The sequence below is a fragment of the Halichoerus grypus genome, chromosome 7, assembly GCF_964656455.1.
Source record: "Halichoerus grypus chromosome 7, mHalGry1.hap1.1, whole genome shotgun sequence".
NCBI lineage: Eukaryota > Metazoa > Chordata > Mammalia > Carnivora > Phocidae > Halichoerus > Halichoerus grypus.
In genome coordinates, this window is record NC_135718.1 from 97,711,356 (window position 1) to 97,729,007 (window position 17,652).

The 17,652-nt window shown below is 37.5% G+C and overlaps 1 protein-coding gene across 5 annotated transcripts in view; it reads left to right on the forward strand.

Moving 5' to 3' along the window:
• The window catches only part of POU2F1 (POU class 2 homeobox 1), a 178,913-nt gene that overhangs the window by 117,165 nt on the left and 44,096 nt on the right, over positions 1 to 17,652 (forward strand). For all 5 annotated transcript variants that reach the window (XM_036076745.2, XM_078077920.1, XM_036076748.2 and 2 more), the window contains 5 exons: positions 6,171 to 6,271; positions 10,585 to 10,638; positions 12,484 to 12,603; positions 14,886 to 15,074; positions 16,774 to 16,900. In XM_036076745.2, coding sequence (XP_035932638.1) covers positions 6,171 to 6,271; positions 10,585 to 10,638; positions 12,484 to 12,603; positions 14,886 to 15,074; positions 16,774 to 16,900 — 591 coding nt within the window. The remainder of the gene's footprint in view (positions 1 to 6,170; positions 6,272 to 10,584; positions 10,639 to 12,483; positions 12,604 to 14,885; positions 15,075 to 16,773; positions 16,901 to 17,652) is intronic.

Below are 17,652 nucleotides of genomic sequence, written 5' to 3' on the forward strand. Positions count from 1 at the left end.
TTCTTTGGTGTTGGTTGTGATCTCTGCTCTTTCATTCATGATTTTACTTATTTGAGTCATTTTTATTTCGATAAGTCTGGCCAGGGGTTTATAATCTTATTAATTCTTTTTTTTTTTAAGATTTTATTTATTTATTTGACAGAGAGAGACACAGTGAGAGAGGGAACACAAGCAGGGGGAGTGGGAGAGGGAGAAGCAGGCTTCCTGCAGAGCAGGGAGCCCGATGCGGGGCTCGATCCCAGGACCCTGGGATCAAGACCTGAGCTGAAGGCAGACGCTTGACAGCGACTGAGCCACCCAGGCGCCCCTTATTAATTCTTTCAAAGAACCAGCTTCTAGTTTCATTGATCTGTTCTACTGTTCTTTGGTTTCTATTTCATTGATTTCTGCTCTAATCTTTATTACTTCTCTTCTCCTGCTTGGTTTAGGCTTTATTTGCTGTTCTTTCTCCAGCTCCTTTAGGCGTAAGGTTTGTTTGTATTTGAGACCTTGTTTCTTGAGAAGGGCTTGTAGTGCTGTATACTTCCCTCTTAGGACTGCCTTTACTACATCCCAAAGATTTTGAACAGTTGTCATTTTCATTTGTTTCTATGAATTTTTTTAATTCTTCTTTAATTTCCTGGTTGACCCATTCATTCTTTAGTAGGACGCTCTTTAGCCTCCATGTATATGAGTTCTTTCCAAATTTCCTCTTGTGATTGAGTTCCAGTTTCAAAGCATTGTGGTCTGAAAGTATGCAAGTAATGATCCCAGTCTTTTGGTATCAGTTGAGACCTGATTTGTGACCCAGTATGTGATCTATTCTGGAGAATGTTCCATGTGCCCTGGAGAAGAATGTGTATTCTGTTGCTTTAGGATGTAATGTTTTGAATATATCTGTGAAGTCCATCTTGTCCAGTGTGTCATTCAAAGCCCTTATTTCCTTGTTGACCTTCTGCTTAGGTGATCTGTCCATTGCAGTGAGGGGGGTGTTAACGTCCCTTACTATTAATTGTATTATTATCGATGTGTTTCTTTAGTTTTGTTATTAATTGACTTATGTAATTGGCTGCTCTCGTGTTAGGGGCATAAATATTTATAATTGTTGGAACTTCTTGTTGGATGGACCCTTTATTTATAATACGTTTCTTATTACAGTCTTTGGTTTAAAATCTAATTTGTCTGATATAGGAATTGCCTCCCCAGCTTTCTTTAGATGTCCATTAGCATGATAAATGGTTTTCCACCCCCTCACTTTAAATCTGGAGGTGTCTTTGGATCTAAAATGAGTCTCTTGCAGACAGCATATTGATGGGTCTTGCTTTTTTATCCAGTCTGATACCCTGTGTCTTTTGACTGGGGCATTTAACCCATTTACATTCAGAGTAATTATTGAAAGATATGAATTCAGTGCCATTGTATTACTTGTAAAGTGACTGTCTCTGTCCCTTTCTGGTCTATGTTACTTTTGGGCTCTCTCTTTGCTTAGAGGATCCCTTTTAATATTTCTCGTAGGTCTGGTTTGGTGATCACAAATTCTTTTAGTTTCTGTTTGTCCTGGAAGCTTCTTATCTCTCCTATTTTGAATGACGTCCTAGCTGGATAAAGTATTCTTGGCTGCATATTTTTCTCACTTAGCACCCTGAATATATCATGCCAGTCCTTTCTGGCCTGCCAGGTCTCCGTGGATAGGTCTGCTACCAATCTAATGTTTCTACCCTTGTAGGTTACAGATCTCTGTCCCAAGCTGCTTTCAGGATTTTCTCTTTGTCTCTGAGATTTATAAGTTTCACTATTATTGTCAGGATGTTGAGCTATTTTTACTGATTCTGAGGGGGGTTTTCTCTGCCTCCTGGATTTTGATGCCAGTTTCCTTCCCCAGATTAGGGAAGTTCTCGCTATAATTTGCTCCAATATACCTTCTGCCTCTCTCTCTCTTTTCTTCTGGTATCCCAATTATTCTAATACTGTTTCACTTCATGGTATCACTTATCTCTCAAATTCTCCTCTCATGGTCCAGTAGTTGTTTATCTCTCTTTTTCTCAGCTGCTTTATTCTCTGTCATTTGGTCTTCTATATCACTAATTCTCTCTTCTGCCTCATTTATCTTAGCAGTTAGAGCCTCCATTTTTTATTGCATCTCATTAATAGCCTTTTTTATTTCAACTTCATTAGATTTTAGTTCTTTTAATTCTCCAGAAAGGGATTCTCTAGTGTCTTCTTTGCTTTTTTCAAGCCCAGCTAGTATCTTTATAATCATTATTCTGAATTCCAGTTCCAACGTCTTACTTATGTCCAAATTGATTAGATCCCCTTATTAAACTCTCTTATTCTAGAAATAGATCATTAGATTCCTTAGGATACTCTATATACATTATCAAATCATCTGAAAAGAAAGTTTTATTTTTTTTCCTAACTGGTGTATTTTCTTTTCTTGTTGCCTCAGCCTTCCAGGAGCTGGCATCCTTATCTTATTCTTAATCTTAAAGGGAATGCTTTTAATGTTACTCTTTATCAAGTTAAGGAAGTTTCTTTCTGTTCCTATGCCTAGAATTTTTATCATAAGTGGATATTGAATTTTATCTAAGTATTTTCTTTATCCTTTGAGTCAATTATATGATTTCTACCCTTTAATGAATGTGGTGAATCACAGTGATTTTTTTTTTTTTTTAATCTCAAAACCCCAAATATTTTACCTTATTAGATTATTTTTTCTAGTACTATTTAGGATATTTTTATGTATGTTTGTGAGTAAAACTGGCATGTATTTTTTTTTTCTTTTTTATACTCATCTTTGTCAGGTTTTGGTAGTGAGTTTATGCTGACCTCATACAATGAGTTAGGAATTGTTTCCCTATTTTCCCCATACTCTGGAAAAGTTGCATAAGATTGGAATTACTTGTCCCTTGGATTTCTGGAAGCAAGCAGAGTAAAATTTTCTAGGTTTCCATTTTTCCTTTTGGGAAGATTTTTACTTACAAATTAAATTTCTTCAAATGCTGTAGGACCCTTGGGATTTTTTATTTCTTCTCGAGTCAGTCTTGATATTTTCTAGAGAGTAATCCATTTCTAAGTTTTAATTTTATTGGCATATATTTTATTGGTTCATGATATTCTCTTTTTAGTATCCACAACATTTTTTGATTATGTCCTTCTTTCTGTTATCCTTAAATTATTTGCTCCTTCTCTTATTTTTTTCTTCAATCTTACCAGAAGTTTGTAACTATATGATTCTTTTGAAAGAGCCAAGTTGGTGTTTCTATTGTGTGTTTTTTTTTTCCTATTTCATTAAGTTTGGCCTTCCTTTATTACTGCCTTTCATCTGTTCTCTTTGGATTAATTTCTTTTTCAGTATTTGATCCTGTTCTGTACCATTTGACAGTAGTAAACTACCCCATCCTTGTAGCTTTCTTTTGCCTGGCTCCTGAAGCGCACTAGTCCTGAAGGATTTTTTTTTTTTCCTTCCTGTTTTCTAACTGCTTCCTCTCTGGTTCTCTTTGTCTTTACATCTCCTAATGTAGGTGCCCTCTTATCTTCAGGCTTCTTTTCTCTATATCCACTCTTAATTGATTGACGTTTTTACTCCAAATTTCAACTATCACTTCTCTGTGAGTAATTACACAGAATCAGGGGACCCCATCCTTGTATTGGCTCTTCCACTAACTAGCTATGACATTTTGAACAAGTCACTTAAGATTCCTTGATCCGTTTCTTCACCAATAAAATAAGGAGGCTGGATTCAAGATCTCTGAGGTTCACCTCAGTAACACTGTTCTTGTGGCAACCTTATAGAATCTTTAGCTCTGGCCTTTGTTATTTCTAAATGCCTTCTGGATCACCTTTTTTTTTTTTTTTTTTAGATTTTATTTATTTAACTGACAGAGACAGCGAGAGAGGTAACACAAGCAGGGGGAATGGGAGAGGGAGAATCAGGCTTCCCGCTGAGCAAGGGATCCCGATGTAGGGCTCGATCCCAGGACTCTGGGATCATGACCTGAGCCGAAGGCAGTCGTTTAACCAACTGAGCCACCCAGGCGCCCTGGATCACTTTTCTTACATGTTTTGGGGTTTCTCAAATTCTGTATGTGTTACTTTAATCTCCTTACATCATTCCCCTTCTCTCCCAACCTGTTAATTCCCCATTTCCTTATTTGGATGTTCTGTTTTCTCTGATACACATTTGGTTTTGGCTCCCAACATCCTTATCTCCCTGTACTGGCTTCAAACTCAAGTCAGATGTGTACATATGTGTGTGTGTGTCTGTCTGTCTGTCTGTTCCCCTCTTGTTTCCTTTTAGCCCAATTTAGGTCTTTATGATTTACAAGAATGATTTCTATGTGATAGATACTTTCTTCCATCCCTGACCTCCTCATGAGCCTCAGAATTTTACTTAAATAAGTACCTGCTTTTGCATCTTAAATCTCTGTTTATCTGAATTGTTGTCCAAGAATGTTCTTTTACTTTACTAGCTTTGGGATGCCTTTATGCATCCCCCCAAGATGGTAGAGCCAGGGCACTTAAATAGTATTACCTGTAGGCCACTATAGTAGGCTCTCTACCAGGGATAGAAATCAGTCAGTCTTGTCGTAAAGTGCTTTGTGAGTTACAAGGGGTATATCATTTTTGTGGCAACTTTAAAGTGGAACCAATGTGTAGAATTTTCATGGTCTCCATGAGAGTGAAATATTTGGTTCTGGAAGACTTCCTGTATTGGTGATGTGTTAATCTCTAAGTGCTTGTCTCTGTTTTTCAAAATCTCATCTTCATTTAGCCTTGTGGATTTATGTAATATATATTGAGCATAATTCTCTAAGGATGCACAATCTTAAAATCAACCTAAGTAATGATTTTCTATGTAGAAATAGAGAGCAGCTAATGACAAAACGTGTAACTTTAAAATAATGAAGCTTCTATATGTGGCCTATGAAAGTGACCCTAATTTAAATTTTATTTCATACTAGTTTCTCATTACCTGACACAACTATATACCCTTTTAATTTCATTGACTGTATATGTCTAGATAGTTCTTTTGTTTTCTATTTATGGGAAGCTAGGAAAAAACCATAAAAGAACAATCACTGTGAGGTTTTAAGCAGGTGAAATATATAGACACTCCTTTTATAATTATCTCAAGGAAACCTTAAATAGTTGTTTTGAGTCATGTAATCTACCTCATTATTCTATTAAAGTGATACATTTGCTAGAAGTTAGTTAGGATATATAATGGCAGAAGTGAGTAGCCATTTAGAAATACTACCTTAAGGTTCTGGCTTATCCTGTCCTGACTGGTGTGCTCTGTGTGTGTACACACAGGAATGAGGATGGGCAGACGGGTTGTTTGGGTGGTAGGAAATGGAAGTTCAGTACCACATTCATGTGCCTCAGTGGTTCTTGCAGGTTCCTGTAGTCTGTTACATTTTATTGAGTACAAGGAATTCTGGTAATTTCTAAATAATACCTGGATATTTTAGTTTGTAAACAATGTATTATATCCTTAAAAAATATTTCTGAATATTAGGATGGTATGTCTTTCCATAAATTGGTCCTATTCTAGCATCAGATTGCAGCATAAGTGGTTAAAACACACAGGCATAACATTTGGAAGATTATAATTACAGCAGGGTTCTTGCTAATTAGATATATGCTTTAGGATTCAAGAAATTAGTAAAACTATTTTGTTTATCATGTAAATGGTTGTTTTTGCCATCAGATTGTCATGTATTAAAAGTATAAGTTAAGAATAAATCATCTTGCAAAGTCACTAGTGAATTTCTTCTGCCCATGCCAAATCTTGAGAAGGGGGAGACCAGAAGAGAGCTTCAGTTCCTCCTTGGAAGTCTGTCTCATACCATTCTTTACAACAGTAGTAGTGATACTCTCTTCTTTAATGCTTGTAAGTGCCATGCTTATTCTGACCCCAATCACTGCATCACTTCTGAATTCTGTGACACTGTCTTATGATTAGAAGTCATTATATTTTTGTTTGTTTCCTAACCTTTGTGTTCATTTACTTGTCCTACAGTCCTCCCTTGAGAGGAGAAAACATTTTACTGTATTTCATCTTTCTTTGAAATCCCTCTCATCCATGGAGGTACTTAGGAAAGTAGTAATACAAAATAGATACCTGATAAATGCTCGTGACTGAAGTCGAGTTTGTTTTTAATAGTTACATGCTTTTGCTTGCTTTCTAGGCACACAAACCAATGGTCTGGACTTTCAGAAGCAGCCTGTGCCTGTTGGAGGAGCAATCTCAACAGCCCAGGCCCAGGCTTTCCTTGGACATCTCCATCAGGTAGAATGCTCTGCTCAACGATACGGGAGAGTAAAAACTGGAGGCATGGAATGTTAAGGCCTGGGGAAGTTATTTCAGTATGTGGGACTTTTTAAAATGATTAAAGCCTGGTCCTAATCACATCTGATTGTGTTCTTTTGAATGGTTAGTCTAGATTCTTAGTTTAATTGACTCTATAGCTATTGACCTCACAGCTTTGTGAAAAAAAGAATTCTTTGTTATGAATGGAATACACGTAACAACCGGGTTACTGTTTTTGTCACTGTGGGTCTGTGATGGCTCACTGAAGGTAGTAGATTACAGAGTCATCCAAAAGGATGTAGCCACCATTGCCCAAGACCTGTGTAAGGCTCTCAATTCAGAATATGTTTTCATAAAATGTGTCTTCATATGTCTTCTGAGCTCATAAATTCTGTCTTTAGACTACCTGAACTTTATATAAAAGAAGCTCCTGCACTTGAAATAGGTGCAATTTTAGAAAGGTCCTCTAAAGCCCATTTATTCACAAATTCAAAGGATTACTATGCAGGCAGCAATTAGCGTCTCCTACTGGAGTGAGGCCCTAGCTGTGACACACTTTTGCTCAAGTGCGTAGCTTTGTTTGTGTTTTTCGAAGTAGAGAAACTTCTATATGAAACTTGCAGATAAAATATTAAGATGATTTAGCATCTAAAATAATTTAAGAATATATTATAGAAAACCAAAAATGTTATTTTCATGTCGATTTTCTTCTAAAAACATTTGTTGGGGGCACCTGGGTGGCTCAGTTGGTTAAGCATCTGCCTTTAGCTCAGGTCATGATCTCAGGGTCCTGGGATTGAGCCCCACATCAGGCTCTCTGCTCAGCAGCGTGTTTGCTTCTCCCTCTCACTCTGTGTACTCTCTCTCTCAAATAAATAAATAATGTTTAAAAAACAAAATTAAAAAATAAAAACATTTATAGCCTCCAACAAGTTTTCTGGTTTCTTAGAGGAATAACATTTTTGGTAGTCAATGTATGTGGTACATATTAAGCCTCTATCTGGCTTAAATTTGTGGTGGTCAAAACGTATTAGAAAATCCCCAAAGGAATTGTGCAAGACTGTTGAATCTCAGATCTGTACCTCTGAAACAAATAATGCAATATATGTTAAGAAAGAAAAAAAAAAAAGAAGAATGTAGCAGGAGGGGAAGAATGAAGGGGGGGGAATCGGAGGGATAGACGAACCATGAGAGACGATGGACTCTGAAAAACAAACTGAGGGTTCTAGAGGGGAGGGGGGTGGGAGGATGGGTTAGCCTGGTGATGGGTATTGAGGAGGGCACGTTCTGCATGGAGCACTGGGTGTTATGCACAAACAATGAATCATGGAACACTATATCTAAAACTAATGATGTAATGTATGGGGATTAACATAACAATAAAAAAATTAAAAAAAAAAAAAGAGAAAAAAATCCCCAAAGGTACATAGATGATATGCAGTCTTTTCTCCATTGGATCCAAATTCTAAGAAGAGTACAACTCTTACTCAGCTCCAAGGCCTCCAGCTGATTACCAAAATCATTGAATCTTCAATATCCCCTAAACCAAAGGACTTTAAATCAGTGAATTTGATATGAAATCATGACATCACTGAATTCTCCATCAAGATGTCCGTCCCCTCAGAATTGCTCACCATCTGATTAGACACATAATTAACATGAATGTGACACTTACCTTCTATTTCTAGCCCTCTTATTGACCAGGTTCACACTCTGACCTTTTCCTTAAAATAATTATAAATGTGTGTACACATATACAAAGTAGATGACTTTGGATCTGTCACCCCATAAGTTCCATGAAGATGGGAACCTTTTCTTATTTATCTTTATCCTAGCATTTTCCAAAGAGCCCAAATTATAATAGATGTTAAGTAATTATTTACTGAATAAATGAATGGTAAAGTTGTATAGGAATAGAGAGGTAGAAATAATTAGCTCAACTTGTATAATCTAAGACATTTATCATAGAGAGGATGACTTTTGAGCTAAGTTTTGAAGGATGTTGGGAGGTAGCTAAATGAAGTGGTAAAAGGATGCTCTCACTTTTTATTTTCAACTTTCTATTTTGAAAATTTTCAAATCTATAGAAAAGTTATAACTATAGGACAGTTTTCAATTGAAAGCCCTTCACTTGGAATCACCAACTATTACTGTTTACTATCTTTGCTCTGTGTGTGTGTGTGTATGTGGGTGTACAAACACACATATAAAAAATGTATATACAGGGACGCCTGGGTGGCTCAGTCGTTAAGCGTCTGCCTTTGGCTCAGGTCATGATCCCAGGGTCCTGAGATTGAGCCCCGCATCGGGCTCCCTGCTCCACGGGAAGCCTGCTTCTCCCTCTCCCACTCCCCCTGCTTGTGTTCCTGCTCTCGCTGTGTCTCTCTCTGTCAAATAAATAAATAAAATCATTTTAGAGTAAGTTGCAGGCACTGTGACCTTCTACTTCTAAATACTTCATCACATTTTTCCTAAAAACAGCATTCTTTTATACAACTATAATATAAATTTCAAATTCCAGAAATAATCCATGAGGAGATACTTTTAAGACCTGTAACTATCCTCTTCCTCAACAAACGTTTACCCAGAAACAACATGATTTAAATAAAATCACATAGAAACTTTATCTCCTTTAAATCTTTGTACCCAAAACTCTTTCCTTTGGCTCTTTGGCTGAATTTTTAGCCTTTGGGTCTTATAATTTTTTTTTTAAGATTTTATTTATTTGACAGAGATACAGCGAGAGAGGGAACACAAGCAGGGGGAGTGGGAGAGGGAGAAGCAGGCTTCCCGCTGAGCAGGGAGCCCAATGCGGGGCTCGATCCCAGGACCCTGGGATCATGACCTGAGCCAAAGGCAGATGCTTAACGACTGAGCCACCCAGGCACCCCTAGCCTTTGGGTCTTAAACATACTATCTTTTCAGATAATCCTCCCTTGATTACACTACATCGAAAATATGTTCTCTGTAAATGTCTAGGTTTGTTTCTGAGGGCTCTTATCTACTAACAGGACCATTAGTTTTAAATAAAGGGCAGCAGTCTGTTCACTTTAGCTCTGAACTCTATCCTGAGCTCCATATCAACACTTATATTTAACTTTAGGAAACCTTGATGCTGTGTGATATATCCAAAATGGAACTTATTGGCTTCCTGTCAATGACACTACCTTTTTTCCAATCTCTCAGATTTGAACCCTGGAATAATTCATGACTTTTTTCTTTATCTATATCCATTCATTTGCCAGGATCCTATGTAGTACCTTGGAATGCCTCTCATGTTAACTACTTTTTATGCTGACTGCTGCCATTCTAATTTAGGCTTCCATTTATTCTACCCTAGTTTATATTCTTTCTCTCCCAACATAGTCTTTCTTTGTTTTCAAGACATTGACATTTTTGAAGAATACAAACTAGTTATTTTGTATAGTGTTGCTCAGTTTGGGTTTGGGGAGGAATACAACATAAGTAATGCTGTGTTCTTAGTGGATCATACCAGAAGGCACATGTGTCATTTAATTACCTTTTGTAATTAGTAAATATCTATGGAGAGAGAGTTGAGAATATGTAACTATCATGTTATTCCTCAAATTTCACCCATTAAAGCATCATCCATTGATGACACTTGCCAGAATCAGTTATAATTAACATGGTTGTCAAATAATGATCCTTATTCTAATATAATCATGGTTTTAGCTTTCTGAATGCATAAAATGTATTAAATAAATATTATGACACTTTCATGTGTGGTTTATAAGACAGATTCTTTATTTCAGCCAGCAGTTTTGAATTATGACTATAAATGTTTTAAGAACTTGACTGTGTATATATATGTAAGGTTTTTACTCTGATCTGTACATGAAAATTTTGAAATTAGAATGAGTAGATTATTCTGATTGTTTATAATGATAAAAATAATGTATATAAGTAGCTTGTTCTTACGTGTTCTTTAATACAATGGAAGATAAATTAAGTTTTTAGAATCTAAATGTCCAGTGAATACAAACAGGATGTTATATAAGGAATGCCTAATACAGTATGGCATGTCTGATGATGCTAGTTTAGTGTGGGAAAACATTTTTAGAAAAGAAATGTTAACAGCATTTTCTGGTGGGAGGTAGAGGAACTGTGAGCTTGTCCATAAAGTTTTAACCCTATAAGATAGGCCTCTTTGTGTTCTCAGCTCTAACTCAGTGACATGCACTTAGTAGAGATTCTTGAAATACTTGTTGATGTCAACTTATAATGATGGATGTCAACCATATCAGACTAGAACTTTACCTGATTACTTTTAGGTCCAGCTCGCTGGAACAAGTTTACAGGCTGCTGCTCAGTCTTTAAATGTACAGGTAAGCTGGGTCATGGGATTATGGATCAGTTTTACACATTTTTACCATATTTTTTGGATTTTTTATAATGAGCATGCAATAATTTTATAATAGGAAATATTTAGAAGTATTACCTTTTTTTATTACCTAATGTCATTAAGTTCCAAATAATGATAATCATTGACATTAATGAAAATCCAGTTCATGTTATGCTACCGTGAATGACAAAAGGTGAACAAGAAAAGTGTACTTTCAGAGTTGGATACATAAGTTTAGTAAACTGTTTCTAAGTTATACAGTGATAACACATACCTAAACACAAAGCCAGATAAATCTTAATGCCCTTTCTGTTTCCAGATGTCTTTTTTAATTGTCATTTTATGGTGTAGAGGAAAGAACACTGGACTGAGATACAAAGGTCTTAGGTTTACATTCTCACTCTGCCACTAACTAGCTGTGTGACCTTTAGCGAGTCACTTAACCTCCTGGGGTTCCTTTTCTCTTACATTTATTTAAGTAGGGAAGTTTAGAAGCTTGCCAAGGTTCCTCTCTGCTCTAAAATGCTATGATTCTAAGGTTTCTAACTAAACCTGTTATAGTCATTGACGGGCTTCATACAGTCAAAATTTTAAAAACAAAATTTAAATCTGGCTACTTTGCTGATATAAATCATATGTTAAAACATGCAAAGTTCAGTTATTATGCATTACTCCATAGTTAGTTGATCTCCAGCTTCCTTTCGTTATAGTGTTTGGGTTACTAACAGTCAAGAGGAGAAAACCCTATTCTAGAAGATTGATTTCAGTGTTGCTAATGACTAAAGACCTTGGGTTGAGCATTCCATGAAACCCAGTGGAATATGGACCTAGTAACACATGGAAGGGAGAAGAGAAGAGAAAAGGAGATAATGTGACCTTCCTTTCTGAGGGAGAGGAGGCGGAAAATTGCCTTGGTTGCCATGGTAAACTTCCATCCCTTAGAGAGATGTTGGCAAACAGACTGTCTCTCCAGTACGGTGTGTTTACAGTCCTGCACTGTAATTCTCTCTCAGTGACTGGCAGAATTAATCAGAGCCTTTATGTTAATTAGCCTTGCTGCAGTCCCCAAAACAGGTGGTGGGAAGTATGCAAATCTATGCAGAATTTTAATGCTCTGCATAACCAGTTTTAATTACCATAAAATTTCCCCTTAGTGTCCCTTTTAGGACTGTGTCCTCTTTCCCTCTTGACTGCAGCATTTTCCCTCTAAATTTGTGTGTTACTTGATGGGAGATGCTAAATTTACAGTTATTTTAAATATTAGATGAAAACTTCTGTAGGTCAAGTAACCAATTTCTGAGATGATATATAAGGAAGTTTCAGGCTGACCACCAAAATACATCTTAGAATGTTGGGACGGAGGGTCTAATGTAGAAATGGATTGAGAATGTGCTCTTCCCTTTCTCCTTATTTCCAAAGTTGAGGATTGGGGTTTCTAAACAATCCTGTTGATTTGTGGAGGACCCAATTATTTTTTCTTCTTAAAAGTTGTAATTGCAGTTTCGCTGGCATTGGAACAAAAAGTCTACACCAAAAACTTGTATTGTGGATAATTTTTATATTTTATTTTTCTACTTTTATGTGTTCCGTATTTGATCATTTCTTTTATAGTTAGAAAACAACAAATAATAAATGTGATTTTTAAAGGGAAAAAAGTCTAAAAACTTACGGTGTTAAAATTAGGAAAATACAGAGATTAATAGGAAAGGAAAAGAATGAAACCACAAAACTCATGACTAGATAAATCCTTGTTGTAAATAAGTATAGGTTTTTTTAATCAATTATTTGAAATCTCTTATTCCTTCCCACCACCACCCACCCACCTCAGTCTAAATCTAATGAAGAATCGGGGGACTCCCAGCAGCCCAGCCAGCCCTCCCAGCAGCCTTCAGTGCAAGCAGCCATCCCCCAGACCCAACTCATGCTGGCCGGAGGACAGATAACTGGGGTGAGTCTTCACTGGGAGAATTCTAGTAAGCTTTCTTTGTGTCACAACGGCCACTGGCCAATGCTTGGGTTAGAACAGTTTGCTATATAGGCCTGACGCTGTTTTCTTTAAGGCATTTTCTATACTATAGGCAGCTCTGAAAAAGGAATTATCTTTGTCATACGTTTTCAGGGTATCTTTTCTTACTTTTGCAGATGCTCTAGATAAGCTAAAGACTTCTTTAAACTATTTCAGCTGCTGCTTCATCATGCAGTGGAGTCATCCTGTGATTGAGACCATTACAATGATGAAATTAGAGTGATCAGTTTGGAGTTCCAATATTGCCACAGAGTAGAAGTTAAAGAAAGGACTAGTACCTACAAAAGAAAAACGTTTTCTTTAAGTTACTGTGTAATGTTCTCAAACGAAACCTCTGGTCTCCTATCCTGGCTCTGCAGTTTGCTGTATGGGCTAATTCATCTCCCTGTGCCTCAGTTTTCCTTCGGTGAAATGGAGATGTTATCCATGTAAGATGCTATTTCACAATATTGTTACAAAGAGTAAGAGTAACAATATTTGTAAAACTCAAAGAACGAATGGTGCTTGGCACGTAACAGTCGATAAATGTCATTTACTATTATTGGTAATAAATTGGCCTTTATGAATATATTAACTTTTAACTTTTCAGTTCTCTTTGCTCTAAGACACCAAAAATATTTTCCAGTGTTAAACATTTGCTGTTAAGTTATTTTGTGGGTGGAAAGGCTAGGAGAGTGGTAAGGAAGAGTTATTTGTTATTGTTCAATTCACATCACATCAACCCACACAAATTTTTATTTCCTTTATTTTAGTTAAGTATGTCTTGGTAGTGGAAAGGCTCTTTTAAGAATTGTCGCGAAACTATTTTAGAAATCCCCTCAAGAGAAACAAACTATAAGAGACTTTTAATCATAGGAAACAAACTGAAGGTTGCTGGAGGGGAGGTGGGGGAGGATGGGGTAACTGGGCGATGGGCATTAAGGAGGGCACGTGATGTAATGAGCAAATATGCAACTGATGAATCACTGAGCTCTATCTCTGAAACTAATAATATACTATGTAAATTAATTGAATTTAAATAAAATTTAAAATAAGTAAAAATAAAAATCTCCTCAAAGATTAGTATGTTTATGTATTATATAAAATATTTATAGTCAAATATACCTTGATAGGTATTAAGTTTTTGAATGGTTTGATTTTGATTCTTATGCCTCCAATGCGTGAATTGTATTGGACCCTTTTAGAAGGAGAGTTGTGCCACTAAGTGAATGCACTTAATATATTCCAAGGTGGGGCACCTGGCTGGCTCTGTTGGAAGAGCATGTGAATCTTGATCTCAGGGTAGTGAGTTCAAGCCCCATGTTGGGTGTAGAGATTACCAAAAAAAGAGAAGCTTAAAAAGAGAGAGAGAGATAGTCTAGGATTCCTTCTTGTCTGATCAGATCATGCCACCAAAAGGAAGGCAAAACACACTTACTACTTTGTGTTTGAAATAAGTTGCGTTATGAAAGCAAGTTTAAATCTGCTCTAAATACATTTCCTGTTTTACTGTTTGGGTTTGTTTTGGGTGATTAGTGTCTACAATAATAAGAGACACTTGGGATTCCAGGTTCATGTGGCTGGAGCTTCTCTGAAACCTGGGCATTAGGATTCATTTGCATGTAAAGAGAGCGGCTGTCACCACCTGTTTCACCGAGATAATGTGTTGGAAAGGGGATGTAAAGTTGCAGAGACCCAGTGCTTTCAATAATAGAAAAGACTGGGTTAGGGAGGGGCTGTAGGGAGACTTGGAAAAGAAACAAATGGAGCTCATATTCTTTAGTCATATCTTCGGACATAATGGAAATGATGGAATATGGCAGAGATTCATGCTAATGGGAAGCAGCTGGGCCTTATCAGTTCTTTCCGTGGTCAGATCCAGCATCCTTGTTCCTCATTCATCTGACTAATCACTTGCTGTTCTGTTGGGTGTAAATTTCTTTTCATATCCTGTCAGCACTGATTCCTTTTTTTCCTGCTTACTAGTTAATTACTTTTTTGCCTGAACCCTGGGGCCCTGGACAAGCTTGAATGATGAAGTCCAGAGTGAGGACCACCGTTTTAATGTAACCGTTCTGCTAGTAATGGTAGCTTGATTGCTGATGAACGTTCTAGTCTCATGCTACCCACGTGAAGTTGGGCCGCTAGGGTCTTATACCACATGGCTTGTATTAGGGGCCCTTGTCCTTCACACCTTCCCGAATGTTTGTTGTACTTCTGTTCAGCTTACTTTGACGCCAGCCCAGCAGCAGTTACTGCTCCAGCAGGCCCAGGCCCAGGCCCAGCTGCTGGCCGCGGCCGTGCAGCAGCATTCCGCCAGCCAACAGCACAGTGCTGCTGGGGCCACCATCTCAGCCTCCGCCGCCACGCCCATGACGCAGATCCCCCTGTCTCAGCCCATACAGATCGCACAGGTGAGTCTCTCCTGGGGCTTGGGCATGAAGGGGAGGCAGAAAACGGCAGGTTTCCTTTAGTATAAAATTCACTTCCTGATGGTTAGTGTGGGCCCTTAAAGACCTGAGAAGCTCTAGATCGGGGAAGTATGTGGTAGCCTTCCTTACCACTGCACTAGAAATAATACATTTGTTTGCTTATTTGAGTTGATATTATAAACACATAACTGATTATTTGAATAACTGACTGTTTATATTAAGTGACAATTCTTGAATAATTAGTTGGCATATTTCTGAAGCAGGGGATTACTGTATTTATTTTAATTAGCTAATTATGGCGGGCATGGGTTCTTTCATGTGCTCTGCAGTGAATGTTGCCACTCGTGTGAGAGAGGTGGCACGTCATCTCTGCTACAGAGTGATTAACTCCGTGCAGAACTGCATTAGAATGTTGTTTGGTTTCAGTGTTCACATTTTAGGGCAAAGTATCCACAGATAATAAAAAGTTATTTAAGAGGCATAGACAATACTACCAAGGAAGAAAGGTAGTAAATGAAATCCTTTATCTCAAGGAGAGGAAAAAAGTACCAGTAGTCATATCAATATGTCATAGAAAGAATTCTTAAGAGTCTAGTGCTAGACAATGATCTCTGTCCCCCTAGAGAAGACTCAGAAGTGCGGAAGTGGATTTACGTCGTAGCTAGAGTTTGACTAGACATTGAAAAAGAGCCAGTTAACTATATGAGTAAAGAATAGATGTCAGACTGGGGCGCCTGGGTGGCTCAGTCGTTAAGCGTCTGCCTTCGGCTCAGGTCATGATCCCGGGGTCCTGGGATTGAGCCCCGCATCGGGCTCCCTGCTCTGCGGGGAAGCCTGCTTCTCCCTCTCCCTCTCCCCCTGCTTGTGTTCCCTCTCTCGCTGTCTCTCTCTGTCAAATAAATAAATAAAATCTTAAAAAAAAAAAAAAAAAGAATAGATGTCAGACTAATTTTTATGACCATTATATACAAGCTTTATCAAGATAATGTTTAATTTTGGCCACTTTCTTCCTTACCAAATACAATGTTTTTAGTGTGTAAGATTTGAGAACCCTATGTTGACATTATTCTCATAAGATAATGTGCCATGGAAACACATTGAAAATTATGAAACGCTAAACCAAGATAAGCAAGTTTAGTATGCTATGGCTTGGATTTTTATGTGGATAGCTATTTTTAGGTATTTTTACACTGATTTCTCAGTTGAGTTAGACTGGTGCCAAATTTAATGAATCGTTATAGATATTTTAATTTATTGATGCAAATTCAAACTTAGCGCTCTCCATTTTTACTTAAGAGAAAGATCAATTGAATATTTAAAACCTCAACATATTCTTTTCTCACTTGATTTTTAAAACCCATATTGGTCTTTACATGTTACAACACTCGACTATAACCATTTGTTCTGAGGAAATTTGAAATAACTATTGGAAATCAGGTTTGGCCTAAGTCATGACGCAGTAGCTACCCACAGAAATCATCAGTCCTTATGGCCACTCCAGGTTTCTTCTTTGCTTCTTCTTTGGGAACATACCTGGGCATACCCTGTTCTGAAGAATGGAAGACTGTAAAATATTGACTCTTTTTTATTTGGATGCCACAGTTCATCATCTGGGAACCGTATGATTCAGGGAGTTTTGATTTCAGGATCTCTAATCTGTGGTGTAATTCTGGTTTTCTAGGATCTGCAGCAGCTGCAGCAGCTTCAGCAGCAGAATCTCAACCTGCAGCAGTTTGTGTTGGTGCATCCGACCACCAACCTGCAACCAGCGCAATTCATCATCTCCCAGACGCCCCAGGGCCAGCAGGGTGAGCACCTCCCCCGCACCTGCCCGCGGTACATGGGGCTATCCTTTGGGGGCTCCTACATCCACTGCTGTCATACTGGCCCTGGAACTCCATGAGCACAGTGTTTTTATTACATTTACTCTAACTTCAAACTCAGTATCATGTTAAGAAAAATACATTTTTTGGTCACGCATACCACATGTTGAAGTTGTCCTTTAATGCCTTTCATCTGTTTAATCACTAGGGGGGAACCAAGAGTTTGGCCAACAATCTAAATGAAATCCTTCAACATAAATTACTTCTAGTATTTTGATAGTTTTTCTTGAGAATGTATTTAAAAAGGTGGGCTGGGCATTAAAAGCATATGCTTCTAACAATCACTTGTTTTCTCTTAAAGTTTGAGAAGGGACAGGATGTTATATTAGAAGTTGCAGGTTTTTGAGTTATTAAAAAAAAGTTCAAGGCCTTTTAGTGGTAAATATTGTGTCACTTCTGTATCAAACAGTTAAGTTCAATCATGTTTGTAAGATTGGTTAATGGAGTCAGTGTAGAGAGATTCAGGGTATCAAGGCTTCATCCCAAGAAACACTAGTGCATCTCTACCAATTCCTCATTATTTCTGTCCTTTAGCCTTCTTCTTCTTGATGGTTCATTCTAAAATCTTTCATTGTGTAAATACCTATTCCACTTCTTAATAGATAGCCTGCTCCTTTCATGAACCAGACAATTCTCTGGTCCAACATCTACTGGCAGTTTCTAATGGATTCTGGGTT